The sequence below is a fragment of the Mesitornis unicolor genome, unplaced genomic scaffold, assembly GCF_000695765.1.
Source record: "Mesitornis unicolor isolate BGI_N332 unplaced genomic scaffold, ASM69576v1 scaffold1418, whole genome shotgun sequence".
Taxonomy (NCBI): Eukaryota; Metazoa; Chordata; class Aves; order Mesitornithiformes; family Mesitornithidae; genus Mesitornis; species Mesitornis unicolor.
Window position 1 is genome coordinate 1 of NW_010202318.1, and position 18,636 is coordinate 18,636.

At 42.7% G+C, this 18,636-nt stretch overlaps 1 protein-coding gene across 1 annotated transcript in view; it reads right to left on the reverse strand.

The window, feature by feature from the left end:
• Positions 1-1,004: 1,004 nt before the first annotated feature.
• The window catches only part of LOC104545249 (myosin-13), a gene marked incomplete at its 3' end in the record, with an annotated part of 36,289 nt that continues 18,657 nt past the window's right edge, over positions 1,005-18,636 (reverse strand). The window contains exons 21-38 of the mRNA XM_010190340.1: positions 17,507-17,749; positions 14,682-14,858; positions 13,900-14,045; positions 13,723-13,813; positions 12,557-12,946; positions 12,338-12,464; positions 11,810-11,928; positions 10,951-11,147; positions 10,278-10,461; positions 9,235-9,400; positions 7,870-7,994; positions 5,596-5,904; positions 5,310-5,513; positions 5,100-5,225; positions 3,782-3,952; positions 1,936-2,040; positions 1,749-1,844; positions 1,005-1,295 (exon numbers count right to left, since the gene is read on the reverse strand). Of these exons, the coding sequence (XP_010188642.1) occupies positions 1,005-1,295; positions 1,749-1,844; positions 1,936-2,040; positions 3,782-3,952; positions 5,100-5,225; positions 5,310-5,513; positions 5,596-5,904; positions 7,870-7,994; positions 9,235-9,400; positions 10,278-10,461; positions 10,951-11,147; positions 11,810-11,928; positions 12,338-12,464; positions 12,557-12,946; positions 13,723-13,813; positions 13,900-14,045; positions 14,682-14,858; positions 17,507-17,749 (3,267 nt within the window). The remainder of the gene's footprint in view (positions 1,296-1,748; positions 1,845-1,935; positions 2,041-3,781; positions 3,953-5,099; positions 5,226-5,309; positions 5,514-5,595; positions 5,905-7,869; positions 7,995-9,234; positions 9,401-10,277; positions 10,462-10,950; positions 11,148-11,809; positions 11,929-12,337; positions 12,465-12,556; positions 12,947-13,722; positions 13,814-13,899; positions 14,046-14,681; positions 14,859-17,506; positions 17,750-18,636) is intronic.

The following is an 18,636-nucleotide window of genomic DNA, read 5'->3' on the forward strand; positions in this document are numbered from 1 at the left end:
GGCTCCGAGGGGCAGTGGACGTGCAGAGGGTGTCGGGCCTGCGCGGCACCTGCGGGGATCAGCATAGGCACACATACCGCCCACGGAGCAGCCCCCCCACAAGCACTGCATGGAGCAGATCCACTCCCCACCCCCACGTGGCGCAGATCCTCTACATGTCGCGTGGAACGGCTGCCCTCCCTATTCCTCCCCTCTACGAACACACCACATCCCACAGCACACACACATGCTCAGCTTAGGGTGCAAACCCCCACCCACCGTTTCCACTCGTGGCAGATCCCCGTACACCTCTACAGTCCGAGGAGATGCTCTCCTCAACCCCACAGAGCTACGCTGGGGACTGCAAAAGCATAAGGATGGAGCAGTTCCAGTCAAAAATATTGCTACAGCCTTGTGGAGGGATCTTTTATGTATTTTTCCTATCTAACCATTAGCTTCTCCCAAGCATGACAGTTGAAACCGTAAAGAACAACTGAGGAGCTGCCCCATTGCCCTGTGAACCCTTTCCCCTGCATAGGATGTAACTTGGACTTTGGAAACCACTGCCATATCTGGTACATCAATTCAGAGACGCCCACCATCGATCTCATAATGAATTGGTAGTCCTTACAGATCCCAGCACATCAGCAAGACTATTTTTATTTCTCACAGCTAAGTATGACCAAGTCATGGATCAATTACACACGCACCTATTTACTTGAAGCAAGTAATGAATATCTCTGTTGGATGCACCGAAGTCCATATTGTAAGGAAGCCTGTTGCAGCCTTGGTTAAGGACCTCATTCTTCTGATTTCTAAATATAGAAAATGAAGATAATGTAGAGGTTATTGGAGCAATTGAATTATTTGTGGGGTTTCTTCAGGTCTGTAGATATTGCAGATGTTCTGCCATAAACCTGACAAAGACTGAACATTTCCCAATTCTGTTGAAGGACCTGGATTCTTAAAGTAGATTGTATCTGGTCTGTCTCTTGGGAAACACCAAAAGGATTTTCAAAACCCACTGGTTTTGAGTAAGTGCCAATTTCTGGCCTTCCTTTATGAGGATACTCCAGTGCAAGAGTGGGAGGAACACAGCTGTGACTGCCAGGTGTTTGGGCAGAGATCTTTGTGGCAATTGCTGCACAGGAAGGATCCTCCTCTGCAGTTCTCCAACTCACCTGTCCTCCAATGTCATGACTTTTGGCTCGCAACTTGTTAACCTGACATTCAGCAATATCGGCTCGTTCTTCAGCCTCCTCTAGCTTGTGCTGGGTCTTTCGGCATCGTGAGAGGTTAGTGTTTGCCTGCTCTTCCTGAAATTCAACCAGTCCTGTCAGTGATGTGGACACAAACTGCCATTGCCCTGTTACTATTACCCAACACCCTATGGCTGCACCGCAGTAACATCACCTGCTACAGCTAGCCTCACAGCTATGGCCCTGCACTGCCAGCACACCCCGTGCATTTCTATTTAGTACTGTCAACAACATGAGCACTCAGCTGGGGAAAGAATAATTAGTCCTGCTCAGTTCCAGCTGAGAAAATTGGCTACTGTGACTCCAAAAGTGCAAGAACTCCAGGATAATTACAGCTGCGCCTTCTCTGTTGTGAGCCATAAGTCTTTATAAGATAAGGACTATTCAAATGCAGTGGCCATAGCTGCCCTAACAAACTGAGTATTCAATTATTTTAACGAATTTGGGAGCTCAGACTTTTTGGAAATCTCCACCCAGGGCCCACAAAGATTTTAAGAGTCCTGCACTCACAGCTTCCTCAGCCTGTTTCTTGTATGCTTTCACTTTTAACTGCAGCTTGTTCACCAGGTCCTGGAGCCGAAGAATATTTTTCTTATCCTCTTCAGACTGTGGGAAGTGAAAATGAAGTCAGCCTCGGAAGATGAACCGAGGTGATGCACTTAGGAATATACATAAGAAGGCAAAGGATTTGAAATACCTGATAAGTGAGCTCCTTCAGCCTTCGTTCATACTTGCGAACACCTTTCAGTGACTCTGTTCTTTGTTTCTGCTCAGCATCAAGCTCATTTTCTAACTCATTGATCTGAAACACAGTATCACGGTGAAGACAACAAGCTGCCAAGAATGGCTGCTGATGCTGCTGTAGGATCCTGCGGAGTTCTGCAGACTAAGGCAGCAGAGAAAGTGGAAGCATAGGGTAGCTTCCTGTGGCTGCTTCTTGGGGCTAGACTAGCTAAACACTGCTCACCATGCTATATTAGTAGTGACATAGTGTGTGAATCCATAGTTATTTGTAGAAGGAGTTTAGCTATGTATACCTAGAGCATTTATAACCAAAATTAGGCTTAAATCTGTCAGGGAAGAGGAAATTGAAACAAGGAGGGGAGGGTTCTGTCAATGTTCATCTGGTAAATGGGGAAAATCTGTTTCATTTGTTATCTTTGAGTCCAGCTTAACAACTTCCCATAGCTCCATGCCTCTTCTGAAGCCTGGACACCAATGTTTTTATTTCTGTGTGGATATTTCTTTCCAAAGCCAAGAACACCTAATTCCCAGTCAGTTGTGCTGTATTTTGGAACAGGAACAGTTGAAGAATGCAATAAGTGTGTCAGGCAAATAGCCTATCTAGCCCAGTGCTCTGCTTCTGTGAGTGGCAGCAGCATACACTGTCTAGAGACAGTAGGGAAACCTGGCTGCTGTCTACTCCCCTCACACTTGCGCAGCTTCCACAGTCATTAGAGGTGTCAGGTTGTGCATCTGTGCCTGTTCCCTTAAGTGTGTCTATAAACCTGCTGATTTCTAATCCCTTTTTGAACCTTCTGCCTGCTGCCTCTACAGCATTCCATGGTAGCACGTTCCAGAATTTCACTGCCCAATCTGTAAGGTACTTCCTTTTATTTCTTTTAAACTGATGTCCAGGTGAAGATGTCCTGATCTGCATCATGTGTCCTTACTTCTCATGATGTGCATTTAGATGAATAGCCTACATCTAGGCCACTGCTGCCATGATTCTATGAACTCTGGTCACATCTCCCTCAGCCATCTCCTCTCCAAACAGAAGAGTCTTAGTCTTGCTCGTCTGTCCTCATAAGGCTCCACCCACACAGCTGCCATTCCTTGGACACTCCTCTAACTGTCAGATCCTTCTTGAGTTGCAGACACCAGAACTGCATGTGGTACATTTAAAATAGTGGCAAGTGAAGCGCTCTAATTTGTTCTCAGTGCCTTTCTTAATGAAGGCCAAATTTTTTTTCTCTTGGGTTTTTCCTGCCACTGCACATTGAACAGTTTCTGAGGCCTGTCATAGATGAGACTGAGATCTCCTGGTTGAGCTGTAGTTGGCAGTTCCAAGTTCATCCCCAGGTAAGTACGTTTTAAATTACTTTTCCCTAGATAAATTACCATATATAGAATCATAGAATGGTTTGGGTTGGAAGGGACCTTAAGGATCATCCAGTTCTAATCGCCCTGCCATGGGCAGGGACACCTCCCACTAGACCAGATTGCCTAAAGCCCTGTATAACCTGGCCTTGAACACTTCCAGGGAGGGAGTATCCAGTGTCTCACCACCCTCACAGTAAAGAATTTCTTCCTAATATCTGGCATAAATCTACCCCTGATGTTCATCTGCCACCATTTTTACCCACTCAGTTTTTAAGAGGTCATTCTCAAGTTCCTCCTATACTACAATGTTCGACTACTCAGTGTAACTCTCATCAAACCTGTTGGAAATACCTGGGGTTGTCCCTGTTGTAACCTCCCCAAGAGGATCCAGCAATCAAGAGTCCATTCAGGAACTTGATCTACTCTAGTTTTCACCATACCCTCATCTCCAGTTTCTGGAGTTGCTTCTTTCCACTTTTCAGTGCCAGCTGCTCAGCTTCATCCAGACGGTGCTGCAGGTCCTTCACTGCCTGTTCCAGGTTCTTCTTCATCCTCTCCAGGTGGGCACTGGTGTCTTGCTCCTTCTTCAACTCTTCTGCCATCATGGCTGCCTAGTTGTAGTGCACAGTTATTTTAGGAATATGCCTCCCCATCCCTGGAAGTTCTGTGCTTTCCCTGGGAGCAATGCCCAGCTTCACTTGGTGTATGGCACTCCACATTCTCAGTCAGTGCCCATAGCTGAGCTAAGGGTCTGTCATATAAAGAGGATCACTGTTTCTCATATCTGTATTTCTAAAACTTCTCTGCCTTGGAGAATGGGCAGGGTCGATGACAAGAAAAAAATAAGGGATCCAAATGACTCAGTACCAAAGTTTTTAGTTTTTTAAGAGTTAGTGGAAATTGGGGGCATCGTAAAATATCACCAGCTGCATCTCTGGGCTCCCAAGTGATTTTGAATATCTGGCCACTTGGTGCCTAAATTTGCTGAAGAGTCAGACTCCTAAGCAGTTTTTGCCAATGAAATGGCCCTGGGTAACTACAATGAAGAGCTTGTGCCTGCTGAGGTCCTCAGAGCCAGGGATGGATGGCTATCATCAGTGTGACAGGGCAGCAGGGGCAATGGGAAACTGCAGTCCTGCTGCTGGTGGGCAAATAGAACTAGACACAGTGCTTCAGGCCCAGGTGGACCATGACTTGATGCGATAGTGTAACAATTTTCTTTTACATTTTCATATACCTTTCCTAGATAGTCCTAAGATTAGTTTCTTCTGATGCTGTAGAACTGTAGCCTTGTTTAAATGAAATATTTTAGATTTTCTCTTTTTGTTTCTTACATGCCTAGAAGTTGTATAGAAATATGTATGACTTTAGTCTTAATTTCTGCTTTTCTGTGCTGTGTCTAAATGAGACTTGGTTCAAACTACACTTTTCTTTTTACAGTTTTGCCATCATCTGTGCTATCCCGTCTCTTACATTTATCCTGGAAGCAGAAGTGAATGTAGGTATGGGGAGGGAGAGACAGGGTGCCTCTTCAATACAGACTGCTAGCAGAATGTGAGTAAAGGACCTAGACTGAAGGGGTCTTCCATGGCAAGCAGTAGGACAGAGGCTGTTCAGCCCATGTAGGAGGGATTGTGTGTCACTGATATTTTTTGTTCCTATGTGGAAGAATTCATTCTCTTCGACCTGACTGCTTGCCTTTCTAAAGTGTAAAAGTGACTGCAGAAGTGTAAAATGGAGGCAAGCAAGAGAACTCACATCTGTGATTGCTTTCTTTGCTTTCTCCTCTGCATTTCTGGCTTCCTGAGTGCTGTCTTCAACTTCATTTTGTAAATGAGTAATGTCCACTTCCAGTCTCTTCTTGGTGTTCAGGAGGCTTGTGTTCTGTTGGGACAGTACAAAGACAGGTCATTCCCACCCCATTTCACACCATGCCTGCATGCCTATTGTAAAGGAGATACCAAATACCTGCGAGTGGAGAAGCTGCACTCGCTCATTGGCATCTGTCAGCTCCTGCTCAGAAACTTTCCGGGCTCGCTCTGTCTGCTCCATAGCAGCTCGCATCTCCTCCATTTCTGTTGTCATCAGATTGTTCCTACGTTCTACCATAGCAAGCTGCTCCTTCAGGTTATCATTCTCTCTCAAAGCATCATCCAAATGGAGCTGGGAATCCTTTGAAGGTGAAAGCACCATGAGACACAGAGACATGCAGAGTGGCGAAGCTGTGCAGGACAGTAGCCCTTGTAATCCCTACCTTGAGTTGCCCTTGCATTGCTTTGAGGTGCTTCTGTGTCTCCGCTACCTGACGATTGGCATGGCTCAGCTGTATTTCCATGTCATTCAGATCTCCCTCCATCTTCTTTTTCAGCCTCAAAGCATCATTTCTGCTTCTGGTCTCAGCATCCAGCATGGTCTGCATAGACTCCAATACCCTCTGGTGATTCCTCTTCAGCTGTTGAATTTCCTCATCTTTCTCTGCACTCCTTCTATCAACATCTGACTTCACCTGGTTCAGCTCCAGCTGAACACGCAAGATTTTTCCCTCTTCATGTTCTAGAGAGCCCTGGCAGGGTTGAAATAATATAATTTGTCTCTGTAGTGTCTGTTATTGGGAAGTGCCCATTTTGATACTTTGCAGCCAGTAACACAGATATATTTTCATAGCACTGAAAAAGCTGACTGCTGTTCAGGACAGTCATTATAACTCAGCTGGATATTAATCAGTAATTTAGGAAAAAAATTCCTTAGGAAAATGCCTCCAGTATCAAAACATCTGGACACTGAGGACTATGTTGACACTGCAGAGGTAACAAAACATGTGAAAATATAAAACAGGACAGCCAAGCCTCATGCTCAAAAGCAGCTTGCCTTCTCTTGTGTCTCCATGCTGAATTCTACTTAGGGGCTTTGCGATTAGTCCCACCCAGGTGACTGTGTGGACATGTTCCCCTTTCATACAGCCTTCTCCCTCTGATACTCATACCATCTAGCTTCAGATGTCTAGGAGTTAGAAGGCTGAGGCTGGATCTTCACAACCAGTGGGCAGAAATAAACACATCCAGAGAATAAACAGTTGATGTAGTCTTGGCATTCTGTTGAACAGAATGTCTAGAGATGCCTTTCTCCTTTTTGATTTTAGACTGAGCCTATAGTGACTAATTCAGGATTAGTCTGATGACATTTAGATGCATAAATTAGAGCAGATTGATTTGCATGGCTACTATAACTCTTGCTCCTACTGCCTGCCCATCTAGTAAGATCTAAAGATTAGAAATGTCAGCTGTTTTTTCTTCTTTTTCTACCTTAGGGGAGTTACAGAGAAAATAAGGTGAGGCTCTTCTTGGTTGTGAAAAAAGACAAAGCAAAAAGATAAAAGGCACCAGTCAAAAGTTGATACAGGAGAAATCCTGGCAGCATGTAAAGATAAAAGTTTTCTCATGAGAATGATGTTGTATTGGAAAAGGTTATCCAGCAATACTATGAAATCTTCATCCTTGGAAATTATAGAAAACAATTAGACAAGGCTTTGAGCAATGTAATGTAACTTTGAATTTAGCCCTGCTTTGAGCAGGAGGCTGGACTAAAGACTTCCAGAGATCCTTTCCAACCTAAGTTAATTCTGCATCTCTGTGTTTGACCTATGCCCTCGGTATTCTACGAGAAGCTCCATGAAATGCTCTCAAAGTCCTTTTATGAAGAATCAGCTATAGTCATATAGAAGTAATAAAAGTTCTTCCAAGAGACAGATAGGGAAGAAAAGGCAGAACCCAGACAAGAGGGAACTGAAGGTGCTACAATCTGGCGTGGATTGCAAAGAAAGTAAATTTTAAAGTTATGAAGAGCTGAGGGACAGCCGAAGACAGTAAGGAAGATGGAGAGATCATGGAACTGTGGGATCTGGTATGCAGCCTGTGTCAGCAAATCACATCATTGTACCAGTGGCACCTCCAAGGTTCTGCTGATCCCCAGCAACCTCTCCATGTTTGTCAGAACCCATGTCCTGTGAACTGACTCCTCTTTGAATGTATTACTGACTCCTATTCATTGGAAGTGGAGGAACTGAAGAAATATAATCTTAATTCTCTTCAGCATTCAGCTTTCTTTGAACAGGAAGTGGCATTGAGAAGATTTTAAAGTATGGATTAGACATTCTCTGAAAACATCCTTGATTAATTTGACTAGAAAACAAAAATTGTCAGAGTTTTGAAATACAAATGACCTTTCTTTAGCCTTTGAGTGAATTAAAACATGTTGAGTTTTTTAACTCAATTTTAGTCTGGGACTGAAGTTGTGGTAGGATTTGTTTGTTTGTTTGTTTTGTTTGGGTTTTGGTTGTTTGTTTTTTATGATAGCACAGCAAGGAATGCCACATTGGTACAAAAGAGGACCAGTCCCTATGCAATTTGGTCTACTGTGCTCTCATACTGCACCTTTGTGACAGTATCAGGATAAACAAGAATATATAATGTCCAAATTTTCTCCATTCTTGATCTCTCTAAAAACAAGCCCCCTTATTGAGGACACTTGCCTCCGCTTCTTCTAATGCTGCTTGAAGGTCACACTTTTCTTGTTCAATTTGCTTCTTTGCTTTCTCCAGTCCATGATTAGCTTTTCCAGATTCAGCAATCTGTTCAGTTAGATCAGAAATTTCCTCTGAAACAGAGAAAAAGCACACTCAACTAATCTTAGATAGTGTTGTCAATGGCACCTGAAATGGCTGTTTGACAACGGAAGTGACAAAAGACATAATGATGGTGTTACACAGTGAGAAGAAATAGTAGGTCGTGTCTTGTGTGCAATATTTATTTCTGATTACCTGCTATTTCCAGTTCATGAGAGGGACCAACTGGAGTGAGCTCAGAGAATACTGTCAACTCCCTCTGGGTAGTGAAATTACATTTCAGGAGACAGTCCTGTTTGATTTCTCTCTTTATCCTCAGATAATCTGCAGGGATCACAGCTCACAAAAAGAAACTGAGTTGTTTTTCCTTTATACCGTTGGTTTGCTTATTAAATGCCAATCTGTTGTGCCATAGCTTCATGGTCCTCCAATAACCACAGAATCATAGAATGTGTCGGGTTAGAAGGGACCTTTAGAGGTCATCTAGCCTAACCCACCTGCAGTAAGCAGGGACATTGTTACCTGATCAGGTTGCTCAGAGCCCCATCAGGCCTGGCCTTAAATGTCTCCAGGGATAAGGCCTCCACCACCCCACTGGGCAACCTATTCCAGTGTTTCACCACTTCTCATAGTGAAGAACTTCTCCTTATGTCTAATCAAATTCTACCCTGCTCTAGTTTAAAACCATTGCTCCTTGTCCTGTTGCTACACACACTTGTAAACAGTTCCTCCTCAGCTTTCTTGTAAGACCCTTCAGTACTGGAAGGTTGCTATAAGGTCTCCCTGCAGCCTTCTCTTCTCCAGGCTGAACAATCCCAACTCTCTCAGCTTGTCCTCATAGGAGAGGTGCTCCAGCCCTCTGATGATCTTCATGGGCCTCCTCTGGACCTGCTTCAACAGTCAACAGCCCTCCAAATTTTTTCTAATGGCAGTGACTGAAGTAATGGGAAAAAAATACTGTCTGCTTTCGTCATTATTTCTGTCCATTCAGTTAATTTGGTCCCTATCTATGAATGGGATTTTCATGGTGTAAAGGAAGGGGGAATACCTTGAAGAAGTAAGATGCTGTAATGACCTGTAGGCCTGTGCTTACGGGTGACTTGGTGATCAGCTGAACATGAAAGTAAGTTACGTAACCTGAGCTATGTGGGCAAACCATAAGGAACAGAACCCTGGTAAGAGGCAGAGTAGCAGCTCTTGTAGCCCAGAAACATGGAAGCATGTTAGGAATCATGGTGGATCGTGGTGGAGCTGATACAGATCTGAACTTACGCTGGAGGTTCTTGTTCTCCCGTCTGACAGTCTCAGCCTGGTCAAGCATTTCTTCATAGGCATTCTTCATCTGGAAAATCTCAGTGCTAAGAGACCGAGACTCCTTCTGGCCAGCTTCCAGCTCAGCTTGACTCTCTTGGTACTTCTGCTTCCATTCAGCCAGGACCTGGAGTGAGAGAAGCTGTCAGAGCATAAGAATGACCCATTCTGCAATGCTCCTGTCTCTGCACATTTACAGGACAAGAACCCAAGAGGCATGGCCTGTCTTACACTCTTTTGCTTTGGACTGGTCTCTGTGACTGTGATACGTACTCTGCCTGTTTTGGTGAAAGCTACTTTAATTGTCCTCTTCAGCCAGCAGTAGTGCATACCTCTCAGGCAGGAGGTTGGTTTGACACCATCCTGAACATGATGTGGTTAGTCTGAATGAGGCTGTGTGAGCCTTTTTATTATTGCAGGAGCCAGTGGTCACTGAGAAAGTGTTCCACAGGTTATCTCCTGAGTTTGATACCACAGCCCTGCAGGGCATTATTTTAGCACATTCACTCAAATCACACAAGACTGGGCCAAGGCGCAGGGCTGTGCAACATCACTTGAGCAAAGAGTGTTGATTATTTAAAATGTTATTAAAGGCAGTGAAGGCTGGAACTGTGTAAAGAAGTCTGAGGCTCTGCCTAACCCAAATACAGGGCTGGCAGACTAGCACAAGGTGAATGTCAGGGCTTGTTATCTTTCATGTGAATATTTGCTCAGTCTGCTTGATCAAAGACTAGATATGGATCCTCCTAATCTCCCTTGTGAAGACTTCATGCTTTTTAAAACTATCAGAAAGCTACTTTATTGTGTGCTGTGGCCATCTGTGATTACTCACACTGTGATGTTATCATTACTATACATCCCATTATGTGCTTCTTACCATAACTTTGCCTTGGATAAAATGTAATTTATCTTACTGTGAGTGCAGAACTTTTATAATTTCAGAATTTGGCCTGGCCTATCACATGTCTAACAATGTTCAGATTTGGCAGGCTCTTTGAATGAACCTTGTCAAAATTCTTCTGCTTTTTATCAAATGCTGCACAGGCTGTGTTCAACCTCTCCACGACAGTCATGAGGTCATCCACTTCCCCCTGCAGCCTCTGCTTTGTCTTCTCCAGTGAAGCACACTTTGAGTTGACAGCCTCAATCTGCTCCTCTGACTCCTGCAGGCGCTGAGCAAGCTTCTTTCTGCAGGATGAGACAATCAGTGCTGAGAGAAGGAAAATTCTGGTGTTATCAGATGGACAGGAAGGGAGTTTGGCATGGGAGAGATGGGTGGAGAGAACAACATAGAAATATGTGATGGTGTGAATTAAGAGCATCAATAGGAGCCCAGGATGACACAGCACGCTGGGAGAATACTTACCCGAGGGGCAGACAATACCAGTGTGGAAAGGAATCAGAAACACACTTTCAATATTGGCAGCATAAAGAATATGGTTTTTCACTATACTGTGATTAACTCCATACTGGAATTCTCCTTTCTGTAGCCACTCCCAAGTCTCTACTCCTTCTCCTCCTTTAAGCCTTTACTTACTCCTCTTTTCACTCCTCACACATTACAAGGCACACTGCTCTGCATATTCACACCAGAAGCGTATTCTGGTTCCCTCCAGTTCCTTCTCACATTTATACTTAAATATCCTTCTACTTTCTCCATACCAGCCCTCCACATACTTGGCCTCCTCCAGCTCCTCCGTGCGCTGAATAGCATCTGTCTCATATTTGGTTCTCCACTGGGCCACTTCGCTGTTGGCCTTGGACAGGGCGCGCTGCAGCTCCCCTTTGGCTTCCTGCTCCTCCTCATATTGTTCTCGAAGCAAGTCACAGTCATGGCGAGCAGACTGCAAGGCGTGGGCCAGGGCGTTCTTGGCCTGGTTAGTTAAAATTATACAAATAATCAAAACATTAAGAATTTGTGACTCGATTGTTTTACTGTATTTTGAAAAACCCTCAAAATCTCACTGCCCATGTGCAATAGTTGCTAGGGTAACAGAAGGAGCAAAGTAGTTAACATTAGGGACTCTGTTTCTGACTTGATGTTGTTAAGGAGATCAGGTGCTTTTTTTTCTTTCTCAGATACTGCCTCTCAAACACATATGCACTGAGTGCTTCAGGCAAAGATACAAGAAATCCAGTAACAGACAAGGTGGGAATCATCTCTCAAGAAGCTTTTCAGATAGAATTTGATGTTTATCTGAAGATGGAAGAAATTTTCAACTGTGTTGTCATATCTAACCCTGGGTATACCTGCACACCTGCTCTCTTTTTGGCTGCTGCTGTATTTTTTTGCCTCAAAAATTTCCAGTAGCAGTAAGGTATGCATGCAGAGCTATTTCCATTCACTTCCCTCATGACTATGAACTTCAGAAAGCATGGTCTGAAACTGTCTTCCTTATTTCATTTCTAATGTCTCTTTTGTGTGTTATACTCCAAGGCAAAGTTGTCTCCACCTTTCTGTGAGGAGAAATTTCATTTATTATTTTAGCTTATCGATTTACTTTACAATTTATTGGTCCAATTTAAAGCAAGTTACCTTATTTTCTTCCTCTAATTGCCTCTTCAGCTCTTCATTCTGCTGAGTGAAAGCATGTTTGCCTCGAGTCAACTGAGAAATCAAGGACTCCTTCTCCTCCAGTTGCCGAGTAAGTTCACCTGAGAAAAATGTTTATTATTTTAGGTAGAGACATAAGACAAAACATATGATTGAGAAGAGCTAGCCCTATGGAGAGACATGACAAAATGTAGTGTGGAAAAATGAAGACAGAGTAGCAATTTTGCACCCACTGGAAGGAAAAAGCTATCAAATATAAATGTTGTGCTGGCAGCAAAGGGAAAGGAATTACCTGTCCACAAACTCACATGTTCATTTCAATTGACAGTGCTTTTGATTTTTTGTTTGTTTCTTTGGGTGGAGTTCCCATGACTGCCACCAGGAGGAAATTCTACATTCTGAGTTTTGTTCAGATCATGCAGTGACAAATATATTACAAAATACACAGGCAGTCAGACAGCATCTTTAAATACTTGGCACAGGACAATTTATTTTCATCTAGGGACACACCATTCTCAGTCTGTAGACGTGTTTTCTGCATGTTCAGATCATTAATTAGGCGTAGATGTTCTTCATCTTTGGTTCTGACTTCACTGAACTTGTCTTCAAGAACTCGGCACATCTTTTCCAGATTGCTCTGTTAAGAGATAGAAAACATATCCTTCAGCTCATCTAATTGTTCAGAAAAACAATGGTAGTGATGAGAATTGTTTCTTTCTGACCAGCAACCTTGGCTCTGGAGACAGTCTCCATGTTACTGGCCAAGTCGTCAATCTCCATCTTCAGCTCACTCTTCTCCTTCTCCAGCTTCTGCTTCACTCGTTGCAGGTTGTCGATCTGCTCCCCAAGCTCAGCTGTGCTGTCTGCGTGCTTCTTCCGCAGGGTGGCAACTGTGGCTTCGTGCTGCAGCGTGGCCTCTTCGAGGTCACGACGCATCTTCTGAAATTCTGCCTCACGCTTCTTGTTCATCTCAATCTGAGCGGCGGTAGCTCCTCCTGCTTCTTCCAGGCGCCCGCTGATCTCCTCTAGCTCCCTGGAGAGATCAACTTGCTGCTTTTCAGTCTTTGCACGGATTGCACGTTCAGCCTCTATTTCTTCCTCCAGTTCCTCTATTTGAGCCTGTGAAAGTAAATTGTTTATATGTGGACCTCTGAACAGGCAGATTTGAAAATATCATTAAGGAGTAAAAAGGAAATATTCACATCCATTTATATCAGCATAGAGAGTGAAGCACGACTAGAAATTTCACTGAATTGTGTACTAGGACACACAATATTCAGTTTTGGAACAATAGTGAATGTAAAATCTGATATTTTGTTTTATGCTATAGGTCAGAATGGATTTATTATGTTACGGAGGATCTAGTATTGCACTTTTCTGAAGAAACAGGGGATGTGTCACTGGAAAACATAAAGGAATGTGAGTTTCTTAGAAATGTCCTGAAGATTAGGCCAAAACAAAGCAGTGTCCTCTCTCCATCAGCAAACAAGATCAAAGGAACCTTGCGATGAGCATGGGATAGCAGCACTGAAGAGAACTGTCTTCCTGGCTCTGCATTTAGGTAATCTCTGATCATGATAGATTATGTCACATTCTACTGTTTTCCTAGAAAAATAATTCCCAGTGGCTTCACTACTGTTATAACTCAGTGTCTGATTCATTTTCAAAGCCTGCCACAAGCTTCACTTAAGAAATTTCTTACATAGTTTTGTATGATTAGAGGCCAGAACTTCTGTAAAAGCACCTTGAGATATGAACAGCACCCAGAGTCTATGTTAATCGTTTTATTCATGTGTAGGAATGTATTTTTGTAGAACAGTCTAAGAATAAATGTCAATTAATTCTAAGAAACTTGTGCTGGGCCACTAAAAATATAAGTAACTGTTAGGCTTTACCTGAAGCTCCTTAATTTTCTTTTGCAGCTGAGAACTTTGAGCCTGCTCATCTTCAAGTTTACTTTGCAACTGGCTAAATTCAAAATCCTTTCTGTTAAAGAATAAGAGTGCAAATTCAGTACAGCTGAGATAATATCTGAATTTTAGAATTCAAAACTTAAAAAGTCACTGCAATACTTTTTTAGCCTGTCATCCATCTGTTGCTTATCATTTTCCAGATCCATGATGGAATCCTGAGACATTTTCAGATCTCCCTCCAGTTTTCTTTTTGCTCTCTCAAGATCCATTCGCAGTTTCTTCTCTTGTTCCAGAGATCCTTCAAGCTAAAACACATAAACCATACTTTGGAACACATAAACCATACTTTGAAAGTAACTATTCTTGATTTAAAAATCTAACTGAAGTTGGAAATTGGTGAATAGAGAAAACAATCAGATCCTGAACATACATCTCATGTCCACCAGTACTGCAAGATCAGAGCTACTATTGTGATTTGGTTTCAGATATTAACCTGTCTAGAGCTTGGATTTGCAAAGGTGAAATTTATGAAAAATACAGAAATTAAAATTTTCCAGTGGCTGCAGTTCCTAGCATGTAGACTGCTAAATATTGACAAATTTCCAGTGTTTATAAATTCCAGAAGTACATACACTGCACATAGAACTCTGCAGCAAACTTAAAACTGCCACTGATACACTGTCCCAGCTAATTGGTTAAAATGGGACACAAAAGTCTACAATGCTGACATGCCTAGTGATGAACATAGTTTAAATATGCAGCGAAAGATGAAAGATGTACTGGATTTCAAAAAACCCTGTCAACTGGCCATGATTTATTAGCTGAAATTATTAGAGCTGGCTTGGCTGCTTTAGGAGTTGGTTTTACTCCCAACTACAGATTTTTAGTCTCATATAATCCATCAGAGCATCCACATACACAACCCTGAAAGTTTTTCTTACATCATCTACTTGTTGCTCCAGTTTGGTCTTGGTTTTGGTGAGTGTGCTGACTTTGTCTTCCTCAACTTGCAAGTCACACAGTGTTTGCTGGTGGGATTCCTGGAGGGCTTTTTTCTCCTTAGTGAGTTTAGAAATATTTTCATCCAGAGCTGCCATCTCTTCAGTAAGATTCTTAACCTGTTGAAGAGCCAGCATCCGTACTATGAGAGAGTGCCTTGAGAAATGACAGACTGAGAACACAGTGGGTGCACCGTTGCAAAATCTTGTATGAATGTAGCCAAAATGTTCTCCACAGAAGATCTATACAAGTCATTATGAGGGTAGCAACAAGTGTCATGCCTTAGAGTCACACCTCTCTGGTCTTGCAATAGTAGGAAATCTTGCTTTAGTTATTTTTGACTACCAGCCCTATCCTGCAGGAACATGCGCTAGATCTTCACTTGCCTCTGCAGGCTTGTCACATTGGGATTTACAAAAGGCCTTGAGTTGCTCTTGCTCAAAAAAGTATTTCCTGCATGTGATATATTTGCTAGATAAACATCTCTAAATTCTCAGCTAGTGAGGCTCTTTTAAAAAGAGATTACCAAGTGCTAAACATAGCCAAAGATTAAGTTTTCCATAAAAGTGAAAGAAACACTATAACATGGCAAAGAACCTTATGCCCTTGGAATAAGTGATCATGAATTTAGGGTAGGAGCTTCTAACTGGGCTGTTGGACATACCAACTCTGCTAGCTTTATCTTGGAAACTTACTCTTTGTACTTCAATGGAGCATCACACACTGGCAACCTTATCTCAAACACATTAGGCACTGTGCATTAGCCTGCCTGACCATTTATTTCCCATTTGTCTCATTTGGATGGGAAAGCCTGACAGTAGGCATAAAGAAAGTCCACTTTGCTAATATGGCCCTGATATCTGATAAGACGCTCCCTCATCCTAATACCCAGCACCAGCTAGATTTCCTCTAAGCATTAGTATAGAGATGTCCAATATATCTGTAATTGTAAAGTGAGGATACAGGTTAACTGGGAACTGGCTGAAGGGCAGAACTCAGAGTTGTGGTCAGTGAGGCAGAGTCTAGTTAGAGGCCCATGTCTAGTGGTGTTCCTCAGGGGCTGGTATTGGGCCCAGCCCTGTTCAATATATTAATCAGTGATCTGAATGATGGGACAGAGTGTACCCTTAGCAAATTTGCTGATGACACAAAACTGGGATGATTGGCTGACACTCCAGAAGGCTGTGCTGCCATTCAGCAAGACCTGGACAGGCTGGAAACTTGGATGGGGAGTGACTTAAGGAAATTCAACAGGGACAAGCATAGAGTACTGCATGTGGGGAAGAACAACACCATGTATCAGTACAGGTTGGGGACTGACCTGCTGGGGAGCAGCACAGGGGAAAGGGACATGGGAATCCTGGTGGACAGCAGGATGGCCAAGATACAGCAATTCGCCCTCACAGCCGAGAAGGCCAATAGCACCCTGGGGTACATTAAGAAGAGTGTGGCCAGTTGGTCGAGGGAGGTTATCATTCCCCTCTACTCTTGTCTGATGAGGCCATATCTAGAATACTTCATCAAATTCTGGGCTCTCCAGTTCAAGGAGAACAAGGAACTACTGCAGAGAGTCCAGCATAGAGCCACTAAGATGAAGAGGGGGCTGAAGCATCTTGCATATGAGGAAAGGCTGAGAGAGCTGCGTCTGTATAGCCTGGAGAAAAGGAGGCTGAGGGGTGATCTCATTAATGCTTATAAATATGTAAAGAATGGGACCAGACTCTTCTCAGTTGTGCCCAATAACAGGAGAAGGGACAATGGTCACAAACTGGAACACAGAAGGTTCAACTTAGACATAAGGAAAAACTTCTTTACTTTGAGGGTGAGAAAGCACTGGAACAGGCTGCCCAGAGATGTTGTGGAGTGTCTTTATCTGGAGACATTCAAACCCTACGTGAACATGCTTCTGTGTGATCATCTCCGGGTCATCCTGCTCTAGCAGACGTGTTGGACTAAAAGATCTGGAAAGGTCCCTTCCAACCTCTACCATTCTGTGATTCTGTGAGTATTTTACCAAGTGATGGCAGCGAAGGGAACCTCAAAATTGTGATTTCATCTCTGCTAAGTATTGTTTCCACAACAAGACTGAACACTGTCACCACCGACATAGGCTTTTGAATTCTAATATATATATCTCAATTCTGTCTCTTCATATCAATTGTTGAGATATATGTGAAGAGACCTGTGCTTTTCCTGGGAGATAAATGAGCTAATGACCACCTGATATAGACTCTCCTTACTACACTGACTGTCTGAACCTTAGGAGTCAGGAAGAACTCTCACTGTTATTGTCAAATCCATGGAAGGAAACGGTGTCCATCCTACCTGAGACCTGGGCTTCTTAAATATAGCAGAATTATAAGAAAACATTTGACATCTGCAAAATCAGTTCTCAATGCATGTGAGAAAGCACCAACATAGCCACTCTGTGCTGAGCTACTCATAAGCATACTAGTCCTCCATTATGCATAAGGGATGCAAATATACTGTCTCTTTATGCTTGTGAAGAGCCAAATATGGAAATTCTCTATCAAGCTCCATAACAACCTCTGAATTCTTTTTGAACTGTCACAGAAAATAGATTTTTCCTAAGAGGAAGTTATAATTTTAACAAAAGAAAATGTATGCCAAAGGTTATTAAGTGCAATACTTCTCTCCTATGCCGTGGGCTTATATCATTTACATGCAAAACACTTAGGAATGACCACAACTTTTCGCAAAACTGAAAACTATCTGTGGAAGAGTAATTCCCTGATTCCTCTGTCACCTTATTCTCTGTTGCATGCTTCTCCTTTTCCACTTTGGCCAGAGTCAGTTCAAGATCATCAATATCTTTCTTCAGCTCAGAGCACTCATCTTCAAGTTTCCTCTTCTTTGCTATGAGTTCAGCATTTGTCTCCTCTTCATCCTCTAGTCTTTCACTTAGTTCTTTAATTTTAGCTTCCAGCTGGATTTTACTTTTGATGAGTCCTTCACATCTCTCTTCAGCATCAGCTAGATTTTCACTCTCCTGTCAGAACATATTGAAGGCATGCTATGTTTATCATAAAAACAACAAAAGGCAACATACGTTGTTCAAGCGTCATCTCCAGGAAATGGATTGCACAGGTCAGGCCGGAATTTCCTACGCAAATCACAGTAATGCACATTATTTGATCATGAGGAAATTATCCAGCTCAGACATGGCTTAGGAAAGTGGACCACAATCCCATAGTAGAGACATTCTATTTCAGATGGTTTGACTACAATACCATGCAAGAGACTCGCAGCTTTCAGTCATAACAAGAGGCTTGCAAGGAATCAGTGAAATATATAGGTGGGTAGCAAACTGGAATTCATGGAAGCTTGAGCTTAGATGTGGATTTGTAAAATGTATGGCATTTCAAAGTCATCTTTTATAGAGGGTTGGATAATTCTATCTTTAATAAACTCTTCCAACTCTAATGACACAGGTCAGACTGTCTCCCCCCAAATTTCTTCCCCCACTTTATTTATATGAGGCTAACCTTGCTCCTATCATTCTCTGACCCATCTCTCAGCCAAGACAGGGTCAGACTCAACCTAAATTTTAGAATGCAACTTTTACTATAACTAACATTTTGAGACAATGATTGACAGATAAAAATTTGTCTAAATTAATGCTATTATGATGTATTCTAGGCAGAATATCAGAAGAGGTATCTGTTGACTCCCAGCAGAATCATGGCTGAAACCCATCACTGCAGTAACAGAGGATGGTATGTTTCATTCTCTCTCAGATTCTGACTGAAACTCATAGCACACTGAAATTCATGGCTAGTGAATGTGCACCTTCTGAGGATAAACTTGGGGAAGATGGTGCTTGAGGAATCTTTCAAGTAGGGTGGATAGAAATTCCCCCAGGAAATAGGGACTTAG